Genomic DNA, 15,433 nt, shown 5'->3' on the forward strand with positions numbered 1-15,433 from the left:
GGGCTCACCTGCCTCATCCTCCCAAAGCGCTGGGATTACAGGCATGCGCCACACTACACCTGGCCAAGATTTTATATTTTCTAAGTGCTTCACATATTGAATGGAAAATAGCATGACAGTTATAACAGTAGTAAAGAAAGTCACATGAGAGTCCACCACCTAAAATGTAACTTCCTTTTTCTTTGTTCTGGCCTGGTTTGGGCCTTATGTATTTGTTATTGTATCTCTTAAAAAAAAAAGAGAGAGCGAGAGAGACAAACTGAATGAAAATTTTTAAAAAAGGAATTAAAGAATTTATGATCTTTTGCATCAGATTATTCCACAGTAAAGTAGACTAGAAATAAGAGACAGTTGTTTGTGATGAAGCAGAATCACTACCATTTTATTTAATTCTATTTCTCTGTATTGGGTGGATGGACATCTTCAGAAGAAATTTAATAAACTAACTTTTTTCTTGGCCTTTGTACTGCTGTGTGAAGCAACTATGAAAATTTTTAAACTTTTTCATCAGAGTACCAGTGCTCCAAATGGTCACTTTGATCAGCGTTCTTAACTTTATTTTAAAAGAGTGCAGTGATCAAAATTAGATCCCCATACTTGAATAAATTTGACCACTTATTTAATGAGAATGTGATTTATAAATTGTTATGTGCTACATAAATATGGTTTATGTTAATAAGTTTATGCCTGATGTCCATTGAGATGTATAAAAACATTTCTTTAGCTTTCTGGGTTGTATTTTTTGCTCATTCCAGTATAAATTTTACTTAAAAAATTAAATCCTGGGATTCTAGCAATAAATTACTTATCTAATAGTAAGGGCATAGCTACAAACTTAAAGTTCATCCTAAAAGCCTTTGCATATCCAAAACATATATAAATTTGATATCCCTAAAGCCTGGGTGTATGTAACAGAGTTCCTGCATGTCCTACTTTTTAATGTGTATTCTGGATATAATAAAAGTGATACCAAATCAGAGCAGTTTAGAAACAGCTAAAGAAAGGAAGGGAAAAGCTAGGAAGCTATTATAAGCAAGTACATAGACAAGTGAGATATAATAGATGACTTTCTGATAGACAGCCATAAGATTGAAGAGCCTTAGAAAGTGTTTCTACGTAAAATTCCTCCAAATCATAACACTTGTGACTATTATACATAGCAAAAATAGTTTTTAGAACACCAAAACACTGAAATAATTGATAGTGATTTCCATGGGAGGGTTAAATTGGGAGACAAGTGTAAAATACATTTGAAAGTCCTATTGAAATGTCTAAGAAAAAAGTTTTGCTATATCTATTACTGACTCTGATTATGGTGATTTTTTTTTTTTTTTTTTTTGAGACAGTGTCTTGTTCTGTCACCCAGGCTGGAGTGCGGTGGCACGATCTCGGCTCACTGCAACTTCCGCCTCCCAGATTTAAGTGATTCTCCTACCTCAGCCTCACTAGTAGCTGAGACCACAGGCATGTGCTACCACGCCCGGCTAATTTTTTGTATTTTTAGTAGAGACGGGGTTTCACCATGTTAGCCAGGCTACTCTTGATCCCCTGACCTCGTGATCCGCCGGCCTCAGCCTCCCAAAGTGCTGGGATTACAGGCATGAGCCACCATGCTCGGCCTGATTATGGTGATTTTTGCTGTCTAGATTTTTCACTCCCATAATAGGTCTAATGAATTCCTGTCCATTCCTCCAAATGTTTTCTACTAAAATTTACTACTTATTATTGATTGTGTTTTTCCCTGTTATTGTAGAATATTTTTTGGTCATACTCATTTTGTAAAGTTAATTTAAAATTGCATTTTATATTCTAGCGTATTCACTAAACCATGCCTAGTTAGTATCATCTTAAAATACAAAGATCTAGGCCAGGTCCCGTGTCTCACATCTGTAATCCTAGCAACTTGGGAGGCCAAGGTGGGCAGATCACTTGAGCTCAGGAGTTTAAGACCAGCCTGGGCAACGTGGCGAAACCCCATATTTAAACAAACAAACAAAAAATCCCAGGTACTTGTGAGGGCTGAGGGAGGAGGATTGCTTGAACCCAGGAAGTCGAGGCTGCAGTGAGCTGAGATCGTGCCACTGCACTCCAGCCTGGGTGACAAAGTGAGACCCTGATTTTAAAAAAGGAAGATTTTTAAAAATTACATTTAAGAAATTAATTAAACATAGCCACTAATAGATGGTTGATTTTAACTCTCCTCTAAATTAAGAAAATATATTCTTGGAGTTATAAATTTTATTTGCTTTTAAGTAATATCTGATCTTGCAAATAGTAACTTGCTATCTGAAAACGGCATCATTCTTTTGGATTTTTAGGGCAGTCGTAAAAGAAATGACGAATTATTTTTTTTTCTGTGGAGAAATGATTAGCAGATGATGGGACAGTCTTATATAGCTGGATCTTTTAGAACTATCAAAGATTAAGTAGTAAAATGGTATAAAAAGTTTCTTGACAGTGTTATTTTCCCTTCCCTTCCCTTTTTCCATCTCCCCACCCCAAGCTGGTTCCTATGTAGCTCTCACTGTTCAGGGACGCCCACCTGGGTCGCCCCAGATTCCACTTGCCGACTCTGAAGTAGAGCCATCAGTCATTGGACATATGTCTCCCATCATGACATCTCCTCATTCACCTGGAGCATCTGGGAATATGGAAAGAATCACTAGTCCTGTGCTCATGGGGGTAAGAATGGGGAAATTTCTTAGTTAAATACTCAGTCCTATAAGGATGTGTTTACTTTATATTAAGAGTGTTCAAGTATTAGGCTGATGAACTAATTAAATTTAAGGTTCTAGAAAACAATTTACTAGTATAAAAATTACATAATAGGAATGATTAGAATATTGTCATAGCAGATTTAATTTAACAAGTATTAAACACCTGTCATATGTAAAACAATGTGCCACCCACAAAAATATAGTTAAGGTACTCATGTTCAAGGTTATAGTCATCTTAGAATGTGTAATTTTAGGAGGGTGGGGATTTTTGTTTATTTTGTTTACTGTTATGTTTCCAGCAATTGAAATATTGCTTAGCATGTAGAAGGTGCTTAACAAAGCTTTGTTGATTGAGATTAAATCAAGAGTATACAAGTAACTATAATACAAGGCAGAATGTAGACATTATGAGGGCAAAAAAATACTAAGTTCTATGAAGATTCAAAGGAGAGAGAGAGCACATAGAAGAAGAACAATAAATAGAAGGAGCCAAGAAAGCATCAAATATTGTGGAGAAGTAGCTAGGATTTTTGTTTGGTTGGTGCCTGTTAAGGATGTACATAGTGGGAGATGAACTTGAAAATAGTAGGTTGACTATTTTGAAAAGTCACATCTCCCAAGCTAATTTACATGTAACTAGATAAGCAGTAAGAATCCATTCAACATTTCTTTTTAAGCAAAAGAGTACATGATTATCCTAGGATTATAGGAAGACTAATTTGGTAAAATATTATAGGCTTGTGAAACAAGGAGGGATGATGGGTGATGAATTAGGGAGCTGTCTTCATATTTCAGGTAAGAGGTACTGGGATTTTGAGCTATGCATGGGGATCGATAGTAAAGATCTGAATGAGGGAAAGTAAAAGATACTATTCTTGTACTAAGACAACTTAATTTCTCCAATATCAATATTTAATGTTCTCTTGAATCCAGTTTAGTAAAGATGAAATGGAAGGGCATACATTTCTTTGTAGTTTCTTGTCTTTTAAGTGTCATGTCTAAAAGTTTGTCCTCATAACCCAGAAATAAAAACCTAATAGGTATTGATAATTGGAGCTGAGGCAGAACTTTGTATGTCACATTTTCTCTATTTATTTTAGCTTCATATTTTCTATACTGGTTGTTGTTTGTTTTTTATCTTTTTCTCTTCTAGGAAGAAAACAATGTGGTTCATAACCAGAAAGTAGAAATTCTGAGAAAAATGTTACAGAAAGAACAGGAACGGCTACAGGTATTAAATGAGAAGTAGGGCTGTGTACAGGCCAATAAAAATGTGAGTGGGCATGGTTGAGTTGGTGTTTATCATAGTCACAATCAAGCAGTATTGTAACCAATGCCATTAGTTATATTATTGATTAAGAATGGACTATTTCTGTATCTTTTTTACATAAGTAATTAATTCTGAAAATATTTTTATAACTTTTCAGTTATTGCAGGAAGATTACAACCGAACACCTGCCCAAAGATTGCTAAAAGAGATCCAAGAGGCCAAGAAACACATTCCTCAGCTGCAAGAGCAGTTATCCAAAGCCACAGGCTCTGCTCAGGTAGCATTACTATTACAAGTGCTACCCAACTTTTTGCAGGAGAATTTTCTTCTGGGAATGTGTCAGAGAATGTTGCAGTTGACTTTTTTAAAGTTATTTTTCTAGCGTAGGACAACAGGATGTCCTGTTAAGGATGTTACAGAAGTAATGATTAACAAAAATAAATGTGGGCGTCTGATTGTTTGTTTGCTCATGATATCACATTTCTTTGTTCCATAATAATGTAAAAAAGAATTGAGTGCTTTTGCTTTGATGTGACCAACTACTAAAATATATTTATATATATATATTTATATTTTTTGTGGTTCATTCTGCCATCTTAAAACAGAATGGCAGTTGATATGTTTTTAAGTAGGAATTTAAGATTTTAAAATGACAGGCATTGAGCTAAATACATGGAGAAGCATTTTCTTATTTAATCTGCATAACATCTCTGCGGTTACTTATGGTTGTTTGCCTCCAGTTTACATATATACTTAGAGTTAGAGAGATTAAATTACTTGTCTGAGGTCATATAGCTGAAAAGTAATAGAACTGGAATTCAAACCCAGTCTAAGGATTCAAAAGCACATTCATACCCTTAATGACTATATTTTTATTGTAATTTAAAAATAGATTTCAGTAGAATTTGCTGTATAGGTATAAGCTTTAGAGATAATGGTCTCATAAGAAAAAAAAAAAAAAAAAAAGCTCAGCATTTATATGTTAACCAGACTTACATTCTGTAATATTCAGATTTGGGATATGTAAAGCACCTTGTACTTCATCTTAAAGCAAAGTAGATAAATTGCCTATACATTTAAAATAGGTAAACACTGTTTATTTATCACTATTCCTGAATTAAGTCTGAAGGGAAAGCTACATATTCGCAAAAGAATTATTTGAGATCATCTAGCCTAATCTGCTTACTTTCTGATTAAAGAATACATAGTTAAGAAACCTAGGGTCTAAACTGCTTAAATCATCTATACAAGACCATACAGTATGTAAGGTCTCCTGACATCCTAGTTTAGTGTACTTTTCATTCCATTTTTTTCATTACTTTCAGTCCCACTAGCTATGTCACATTTTGCATGTTACACCTCAGTAATGTTGACAGTTTTATGTTATTACTAGACAAATACAATATTCTTACCCTATTTGGGCAGCTGTCTACATCTTTATAACCTGGCCAGGCGTGCGTGGCTCACACCTGTAATCGCAGCACTTTGGGAGGCCAAGACGGGCAGATCATCTGAAGTCAGGAGTTTGAGACCATCCTGGCCAACATGGTGAAACTCCGACTCTGCTAAAAATAAAAAAATTAGCCAAGTTTGGTGGTGCGTGCCTATAATCCCAGCTACTCGGGAGGCTGAGGCAGGAGAATGGCTTGAACCACGGAGGTGGAGGTTGCAGTGAGCCGAGATCCTGCCACTGCACTCCAGCCTGGGTGACAGAACAAGACTCCATCTCAAATTAAATAAATAAATAAATGCTTCTAACCTGATCTAAATGCTTATAATAATTTATGTTATAGCATTATGTCCCAGAATTGACCATTGATTGACATTCTGAAGCATTGGAAGGTAGTTAACAAGAAACTGTAGGGTAATAACCTTTATTAATGGGCAGACAATATCAATTAACAAAGCATTTTACCTTTTTGCTATATTTGTAAGTTTGAACTTATATTCTTTTTACCAAAATATCACTTGCCCTGTCTTTAAGGTCATGCCATTTTAGAATCCCAGAATTAGTAGTTACTTATGGATTTTACTCGTAGAATTTTAACCATGCTTGAGCACATCAGAATGTCCAACTTTTAACAGTCTCCATGTAGATTGTAGTACCACTCTATTTCTTTATGCAGCAAGTAATGAAAGTTTTCTTTTATGTGTTTGTGTGGGTGTGTTTTTCTTTAATCTGTTTTAGGATGGAGCTGTAGTTATACCCTCCAGACCTTTAGGTGACACCCTAACAGTCAGTGAGGCAGAAACAGATCCTGGAGATGGCCTGGGCAGGACTGACTGTAGCAGTGGAGATGCTTCTCGGCCCAGTAGTGACAATGCAGATGTATGTATTCAGCGTTCTAAATCTTTTTTCTTCTGTATTCTTCTTTACAGCCCCTTTCTAGATTTGATTTTAAGTAATATGAGTTAGAGGTGTCTTAGCACTTTTTACCATCCCCATTTTTAATATACCAATTTGATAAACAGAAATCTGGATACTGTTGTATATAAGCTTTTAATTCCAGAGTTCACTTTTTCCCTTGAACACCCGTTGCCAACTGTTTCTTTTACAGGGATGGAATTTCCCAGCAGGCATCTTGTTCGTGGGTAGAGAAGTTACTAATGCCAGTGCATTCTTACTGAACCGAGAGACCAACTGTTGATATCTTTAAGAGCATGTTAATATTCCATTTGTGGTCAGAGTGACTCAGTCTTGAATCATGGGGCACTTTGCCATTACCAAGAGGAAAAACCTTACTCCTGTTAGATAGGCTTCAGTTAATAGCCCAGGTTTAGTAACAGCACTTTCTTGATTAACCCAGAAACTGCCAGATGAACATGAGTATCTGTTAAGATGATAATAAAACATTTAAAACTGAGTATGATGTAGCACCATGGACATGTGAATACTTAAAAGCTAAGTTCAGTATTATTTACTCAGCAATACTTTGTAAATTGTATGCAGTGATAGGAATAATGACTTAAATGTAGATCCACCCTCTTTAAAAGTGATGAGGGAAGTAATCTGAACGAATGTTTTGTAATTGTGGGTCGTGAAATCAACTTTGTGGGTTATATTTCTTAAAAAAAAAAAAAAGAGGCCGGGCGCGGTGGCTCAAGCCTGTAATCCCAGCACTTTGGGAGGCCGAGACGGGCAGATCACGAGGTCAGGAGATCGAGACCATCCTGGCTAACACTGTGAAACCCCGTCTCTACTAAAAAATACAAAAAACTAGCCAGGCGAGGTGGCGGGCGCCTGTAGTCCCAGCTACTTGGGAGGCTGAGGCAGGAGAATGGCGTGAACCCGGGAGGCGGAGCTTGCAGTGAGCTGAGATCCAGCCACTGCACTCCAGCCCCGGCGACAGAGTGAGACTCCATCTCAAAAAAAAAAAAAAAAAAAAAAAAAAAGAATAGGAAATACAGTGCTTTGCATATAGAAGAGGTGTCACTTCTTGGGACTTCTGTTACATATACACACATCTACTATTTAACAATGTGCAGTTTCTCTCTTGTTGAAGGTTGTTGGGGTAGGGGTTGTTTTGTTTTGTTGTTTTTTAAAAAAGGAATCCATGGTCTAAGCCATCAGTCAGGCTATCTCTTTAGGCTTAGGCCCAATGACCCAGTTCCTCATCCAAAAAACAAACTGAGGATTTGTGGGTTTTTATTTATTTATTTATTGAAAGATAGTGATAGGAATCTTGTGATTGGGTTAGCTAAAGGTTTTAATGGAAAGTTTCAATTTGGGCTCAAGGAAAAAATGGTAATAGCTAATATTTGTTGGGTATATATCCCATACACAGTGATGTGTTTTATGTTCCTTAGTTAATTCTCAGAACAGCCTTATGAAGTAGTACCGTTGTTACTATAACTTTACAAAAGAAAAAATTGAGTTAATTAACTTTAACAAAGGGAGTTAACTTTCCACACTTATTCAGGCAATAGGTAATCTACTTCTGCCTAGCTCCAAAATACCAGTAATCTAAATATAAACAAAAGCACTGAGGTATGAAAATGCATAACATTTTGAGAGAGCAGTGAAAATTTTAGGGCAACCTGGCATAATAGGGTTATAGATGAAATGGCTAGAGATTATCTTAGAAGCCAAATCATGAGTCCAGGTTATAAAGGGCTTCAGCTGGTTCTAGCAGTACATACTGCTTTTGGGAATGCTTCTCGTACTCTTCTTTTCGTTTTAGTGCCGCGTCTCCTCTCTGTTTTCATGGCTTGTCCCTACCATGAGATGGGAAGTTCCTTGAGAGCAGAGGGACTGTGTTGTCTGACTTTGTGTTTCCAAAGTGTAACAAATTGTAGGCATTCAGAGCAAATGATACGAATGAGAAATTTGAATTTTATCTTGTATTTAGAGGAATGTTGCAATAAAACATGTGACTTAGAAATATAACTTTATAAAAGAATGAATTGTCGGCTGGGCGCGGTGGATCACGCCTGTAATCCCAGCACTTTGGGAGGCCAAGGCGGGCCAGTCACAAGGTCAGGAGTTCAAAACCAGCCTGGCCAACATAGTGAAACCCTGTCTCTACTAAAAATACAAAAAAAATCAGCTGGGTGTGATGGCACACGCCTGTAATCTCAGCTACTCTGGAGTCTGAGGCAGGAGAATTGCTTGAACCAGGTAGGCGGAGGTTGCAGTGAGCCAAGATCACGCCATTGCACACCAGCCTGGTTGACAGAGCAAGACTCCATCTCAGGGGTGGGTAAAAAAAAGAGTGAATTGTTGAGTATAGAAATAGGCGTTCCGTTCAGTTAAGACTGTTTGACATGTAATTGATACTTAGTATTTGAATAAACGAAATCAGTTAATAAAGTGGGCTTTATCTTGCATGCAGAAGAGAGGCACCATTAGAAATGTATCTGTGGAAAATAATTTGGAGTAAAGAGGGAGATCTGTAGGAAAAGAAGACTGCTTGGCTTAATAGGAACTTTAATAAATGTGTGCTGAATGGATAATAGTTAGCGTTTATTCAATAACTACTTTGTGCCAGAGGTTGTACCCAGTGCTTTACAGATACTCTTTTTTTTTTTTTTTTTTTTTGAGACGGAGTCTTGCTCTGTCGCCCCGGCTGGAGTGCAGTGGCCGAATCTCAGCTCATTGCAAGTTCCGCCTCCCAGGTTTACGCCATTCTCCTGCCTCAGCCTCCCAAGTAGCTGGTACTACAGGTGCCCGCCACCTCGCCCGGCTAGCTTTTTGTATTTTTTAGTAGAGACGGGGTTTCACAGTGTTAGCCAGGATGGTCTCGAACTCCTGACCTCGTGATCCGCCCGTCTCAGCCTCCCAAAGTGCTGGGATTACAGGCTTGAGCCACCGCGCCCGGCCCAGATACTCTTTTTTAACACTCATAATAATCTTAAAAAAGCAGTATCACCATTTCATTGATGAGGAAACTGAGGCCAAATAAATAACTGAATATTGTGGAAATCCGAGTGAGAAATGATAAAGTCCAAGCTAGGCTGTCTTCTGAACACATAACACACAGGTTTAATTTCTACAAGTGTCCATTTGAGACTAAAGCTGTGTTGCTTTTAGCTTATGGATTTCCATGTTTGTTTCAATTGTATTGGAAGTATGGGGGAATCCGTCTGCTTTTGTTGTTGTTGTTTTAACAGTACTTTGAATTGCTGTTTTACATTTTATCTTTTGAATCAGTTCTTTTAACTTTTTCATTGTCTTCTCATTTTTGTAAAATAATTTCCTGGTGGTGGTTGTGAAAGTTCCTGCTTTTGCTTACCTTGGAGAAGGCTTTAAAGAATGCCCTGATACCCAGTTCTCACAAGAGAAGCAACTTCATAACAAATCATCATCTAAAATTCAGAGCATCTCTCATTTTGATATTTCAGTTTGTGAGTGATATTTTTGAAAAACTATTTATTTTGGAAAATTTTTAAACATATTCAAAAGTAAAGACTAACATAATCCTCCTCAGGTCCCTGAGAACCTAGCCTTAGCAGTTTTGTTTGTACCCGCTATTCCTCACATCCTCGAAACACTGGATTAAAGTAAATCCAAGGCATTAGTTTAATAATATGTCTCTCTCTAAGAGATAAGTTTTTAAAATATAGCTGTAATATTCTTATTAAATCCTAAGAATTAATATTTTCTCAATACACACTTTTATTACCTTGTTTTTAATGATCTTTTTACGGTTTATTTGATTCAGGATCCAGTCAAGGCTTTCATATTGCCATTGGTTGATAAGTCATTTTAAGTCTTTATAATTTATAATAGTTTCCTTCTTTTTTTTTCCTTGGCCATTTTTTCGTTGTTGTTGTTAAAGAAATTGGGTCATATGTTCAGTAAAACAGTCCATTTTCTAATTATATTTTCATGGTGTCGTATGACGTTACTTTATCTAGATTTTCTGAAAACTCCCAGTTAAATCTACAAGTCTTGGTCACATTAGGTTTGATAGTTGTTATTTGGAATAATTCATGGATGATATTGTGTACATCTCATTATATCATATCAGGATGTGAATGGCTGTCTTACTGTGGTTGTAAGCTTAAGGTGTTTAGGTGATGTCAACATGATTTCCTTCATTATAATGTTCCCTATCAAATAGCTTTTATGAAATGTTTTCACATGGCCATTCGTGATCAGAATGCCTAGATCCATTGTTTAATTCTGAGTTTCAAAAGGATATTATTGTAATTTTGTCATTATTTCTGTATTTATTACACGGAGTTATGTTACAAGAAATGATTTCCCTTACTAGCTAATAGATTACCCTAAAATACAGCTTATGCAGAAAATGTAGGGTAAATACTTCCCTTGATTCTTTTCAGAAGAGTCTTTTCAGGAGAGATGATACTCTTACAAACTCCAAAGGTGACAAGTGAGAAGGGTATATGTGTGTAATATTTTGAACTCACAGATTTCCGTATGAGTTACTCTTTTTTTTGTTGGTGGGAACCCTCTCAAATTTTCTCCTGTGTTCTTTTGACATGCCCCTCCAATATCTTGGATAGCTTTCTTGATGTTTGTGACAGAATTATTCTAATCTTTTATATATCTTGTCCAAGACCTGAAAGTCATTCTTTTCTCCAAGGTGGGGCATACATTTGAAACTGCTGTTTTCTCTTGGTGGCAGAAATATCTTGTGATACCACCAAGATAACTTGGTATATGCATAGGTAAAATGTATCTTCCCTGTTGGCATTCGTTAGGTCTCTGGTTCCTCATTTTTGGTTACTCTAAAGAATGTCTCCCATTGCTTTGGGGTGTTCCTCATCTCCACAAAGTGAGTTTCTGCATCCCATATGGTTTATATTTTATGCAGTCCGTTCTCAGTATTTGTGGGCAGCATCTGTGGATTCAGCCAACCGTGGATCACAATATTCAGGAATAGAAATGCATCTGTACTGAATATGCACAGACTTTTTTCCTAGTCATTATCCCCTAGACAATACAGTGTAACAACTATTTGTACAGCATTTACACTGTATTAGGTATTATAAGTAATCTAGAGATGATTTAAAATATATAGAAGATTTGCATAGATTATATGCAAATACTATATCATTTTATATCAGGGACTTGAGCAACCATTCCCCCACAAATACTGAAGAACAACCGTATTAGGTATTATATAATACCATATAAATGTATTAAAATCCACCTTTCACATGAAGGGAGTAACAGAATAGTAGAAGCTTAATTGTACTCATAAGTAGGGCAAAATGCTTTTAACTTGAATAGAAAGGATAGTTTGAGAAGGTAAGGGTTAAGGAAAATAAATAAAGAGAGTTTGATTTTGGCCGCGCGCGGTGGCTCACGCCTGTAATCCCAGCACTTTGGGAGGCCAAGGCGGGCGAATTATGAGGTCAGGAGATCGAGACCATCCTGGCTAACACAGTGAAACCCTGTCTCTACTAAAAATACAAAAATTATTTGGGCATGGTAGCGGGTGCCTGTAGTCCCAGCTACTCGGGAGGCTGAGGCAGGAGAATGGCGTGAACCCGGGAGGCAGAACTTGCAGTGAGTCGAGATCGTGCCACTGCACTCCAGCCTGGGTGACAGAGCAAGACTCCATCTCAAAAACAAAAAAGAGTTTGATTTTGACATAATGAGTTTGAGGTATGCAATATATCTAGTAATTTGGTAGAAAGTAACCTCCAGGCCTGGAGATTAGGTAAAATTGTTTTATTGACTCTGTATTGTTTATCAACATAAAACTGAAAAGGTGAGAGAATAAGTGACTTGTTGAAGTAAGGAAAAAGTAGCAGAACCAAGTATCTTATGAAAGATATTTAGTAGTTGTAAATACAAATATGAAATTCAGAGCAATTTTTTTTCACACTTTTTTCCCTCATCTCCTTTTGGTGTGCCTATTGAAATGAACTGAAGATCTTGTTTTTTTTTATTAGAGTCCCAAGAGTGGCCCAAAAGAGAGGATTTATCTAGAGGAAAACCCAGAGAAAAGTGAAACAATTCAGGACACTGTGAGTATGAAATCCATGCAATGATAGTGCTGTCTTTAGCTTTCCTTATACTTAGCGTATGATATAGACACATCTGATGTTTACATATTTTATTTTTTATTTTTTGGAGAAAAAAATTAAATTTATTAAAGAAACTTAATAAAGATTTGAATAAGTCAAGAGCTATTCCATGATTAGTAAGTATTATTAGGTTCCTTAGTATTTGTCGTGGTGGTAACATAGAATGTACTAGTTTAACCATTTTTAAGTGTACAGTGGCATTAAGTATATTCACATTGTTGTGCGACCATCACTGCCAACCATCTTCTCCAACTGCAACTTGGTACCCAGTAAACACTAAATCTACATTTCCCCCTTCCCCCTGGCCCCTGGCAGCCACCATTCTATTTTCTGTCTGCATGAATTTGACTACTTTAGATACTCAGGTAAAAAGAAGGATACAATGTTTATCCTTTCATGACTGACTTCCCTCACTTAGCATATATCTTCAGCTTTCATCCATGTTGTAGCATGTGTCAGAATTTCTTTCCTTTTTGAGACCAAATCATATTCCATGACATGTATATATACCACGTTTTGTTTATCTGTCTGTCAGTGGGTACTTAGATTGCTTCCAGTTTTTGGCTATTGTGAATATGCTGCCTTGCCTTCAGTTTTTGTGGGTGTTTATCAAGAAGTAGAATTGCTCGATCTTACATATTCTTAATTGCATGCTTTTAAGCATTCTCATTTTATTTTCTAATTAGATTTGTTTACAGTTGTGGAGTAAAAGATACAATAGCATTTTGTAATGTTTTTATTGTCAGCAACATAAGGACTATTGAAAAATCAGAGACATTAAATCAGTTATAAAATCAAAATTGACTACTGCTCTAAACTAATTTATGTTGTTTCACCTGATTTCTTTTTCTTTTTTTTAATTTTTGTAGAGAGGGATTTCACCATGTTGGCCAGGCTGGTCTCAAACTCCTGACCTCAGGTGATCCACCCGCCTCAGCCTCCCAAAGTGCTGGGATTATAGGCATGAGCCACAGTGCCCAGCCAGTTTCACCTGATTTCTTTTTTTTGGAATTATTAAAGCCTTGAGGTTAAAGAAAATAATAAGAGTTATTAAAAGGCAGAATGTGTGTAGGAGACTCAATATGTAGTGTTGCAATACAAGGAGGAAAAACCACATATACTTACTATTCACTCAGTTTAAAACTTACGGATCTGTTTATACAGCTTCAGCTATAACTGCTATAACTGCTGTGCACATGACTCTCAAATCATAGGCCCACCCTTCTTTGCTGAACTCCATCCAGATCTTGCAATGTTAAACTGCTGTCAGATTTAAGCCAAACTCAGTTTTTTCCTATTTCTTCCAAAATTTTTATTCCCCATTGCTATATGGTCTTTAATTTTAGTACTTACGGTCTTCAGACATCCTATATGTATGTATGTATGTATGTATGTATTTATGTATGCATATATTTGTGTTTGTATATATGAATGAATGAGACAGGGTCTTACTCTGTCGCCCAAGCTGCAGTACAGAGGTTAACTGTAACCTCAGACTCCTGGGCTCAAACTGTCCACCTACTTTAGTCTCCCAGGTAGCTAAGACTATAGACACATGCCACCATGCCTGGCTAATTTATTTTGGCTTTCTTTAGAGGTGGATCTCTTTGTTTTTCCCAGGCTGGTTTCAAACTCCTGGCCTCAAGTGATCCTCCCTCCTTGACCTCCCAAAGTGCTGAGATTACAGGCCTGAGCTACTGTGCCCAGCACCGATGTTTATTATTTTATATATTAATGCCTCTGTACTGCCATTTTTGTGCTGAATCCAACTTTGTGAGTTGACAAATGGAGGAGCTATTGTGTGGGGAACTATCTGCCAATCTATAATTTATTCTTAGAATTTTGGTATCTTTGTTTCTGTAGCAGTGTTTGTGAGATTACTTGATGATTTTAGAGTATTTTATCAGTGATTTTTCAACCAAGAATGATTGTGCCTCCGTGGACATTTAACAAATGTCTGGAAACATTTTTGATGTCTAGGGCTTTGAGGCTGCAGTTGGCATCTGGTGGGCCCACAAGGTCAGGGATGCTGCCAAACGTCTTAGAATGCACAGGCTAGCCCCTACAACAAAGAACTCTCTGACCCAAAATATTAACAGTGCCGCAGTTGAGAAACCCTGAATTATACGTTTATGAAAATTAATTAAAAATGAAAAAATAGAGTTCAATGATAGCCTTCAATTATGTATCATTAATGGAAATCTTGGGTTAGTACTTCTCAGGTATATTAACCTCTCTTCTAACTTTGTATTATCATTTCTGCTCTTATTTTTCCTTTGTCCTATTGTCTTCATTCACTTTTTCTTTAATTTTTTAATTGTGACCTTTTATGTAAGCCCAACTTTATTTTTTTCTGTAAGAAGTTCTAAGTATGTATGAATTAATAAAAGAAGTTACAAAAGTGTACAGAAAATGTTAGAGTCTTACTCTGTAGTGAGCAAAGGATATTTCCTGTTTCCAAGGGAAATGGTTTTTCCCCTACCCAAAAAAAAAACCGTTGTTGTGGTCATTTTCTCTGCCAGAGTGGTTCATGGCCTTGAAAATTTGTGAACCCCTACTTTGAAAATAAAGTACTTCAACGGAAATAAACAAAACGAAATCTCACCATTTAAGTGAATCATGTCTTTTTGATGGGTTGGCTTTATTCTTTTTCTAAATTTGACCACCAGATAATTTTTCTGTTTCTTTTCCCTGAATGTTGCCAGGACACTCAATCACTTGTCGGGAGTCCCTCAACCCGTATAGCACCTCATATTATTGGAGCAGAAGATGATGATTTTGGTACTGAACATGAACAGGTGATGACTTTTTTCTTTCTAAAAAATAAATTATTACTTTTCTGCAATGTCTGATTTGTTGCAAAAATGAACACTTTCTGGAGATTAAGATAACATTTGTAAGGCTTTGAAGCTAAATCTTAGAACCAGTAGCTCCTTGGGTTAAT

At 36.6% G+C, this 15,433-nt stretch overlaps 1 protein-coding gene across 1 annotated transcript in view; it reads left to right on the plus strand.

The window, feature by feature from the left end:
- Positions 1–15,433, plus strand: part of ARHGEF12 (Rho guanine nucleotide exchange factor 12) — a 148,823-nt gene that overhangs the window by 87,843 nt on the left and 45,547 nt on the right. The window contains 6 exon segments of the mRNA XM_010356998.2: positions 2,504–2,682; positions 3,871–3,948; positions 4,145–4,264; positions 6,176–6,316; positions 12,355–12,429; positions 15,195–15,287. Of these exon segments, the coding sequence (XP_010355300.2) occupies positions 2,504–2,682; positions 3,871–3,948; positions 4,145–4,264; positions 6,176–6,316; positions 12,355–12,429; positions 15,195–15,287 (686 nt within the window).

Source organism: Rhinopithecus roxellana, chromosome 15 (assembly GCF_007565055.1).
Source record: "Rhinopithecus roxellana isolate Shanxi Qingling chromosome 15, ASM756505v1, whole genome shotgun sequence".
Lineage (NCBI taxonomy): Eukaryota > Metazoa > Chordata > Mammalia > Primates > Cercopithecidae > Rhinopithecus > Rhinopithecus roxellana.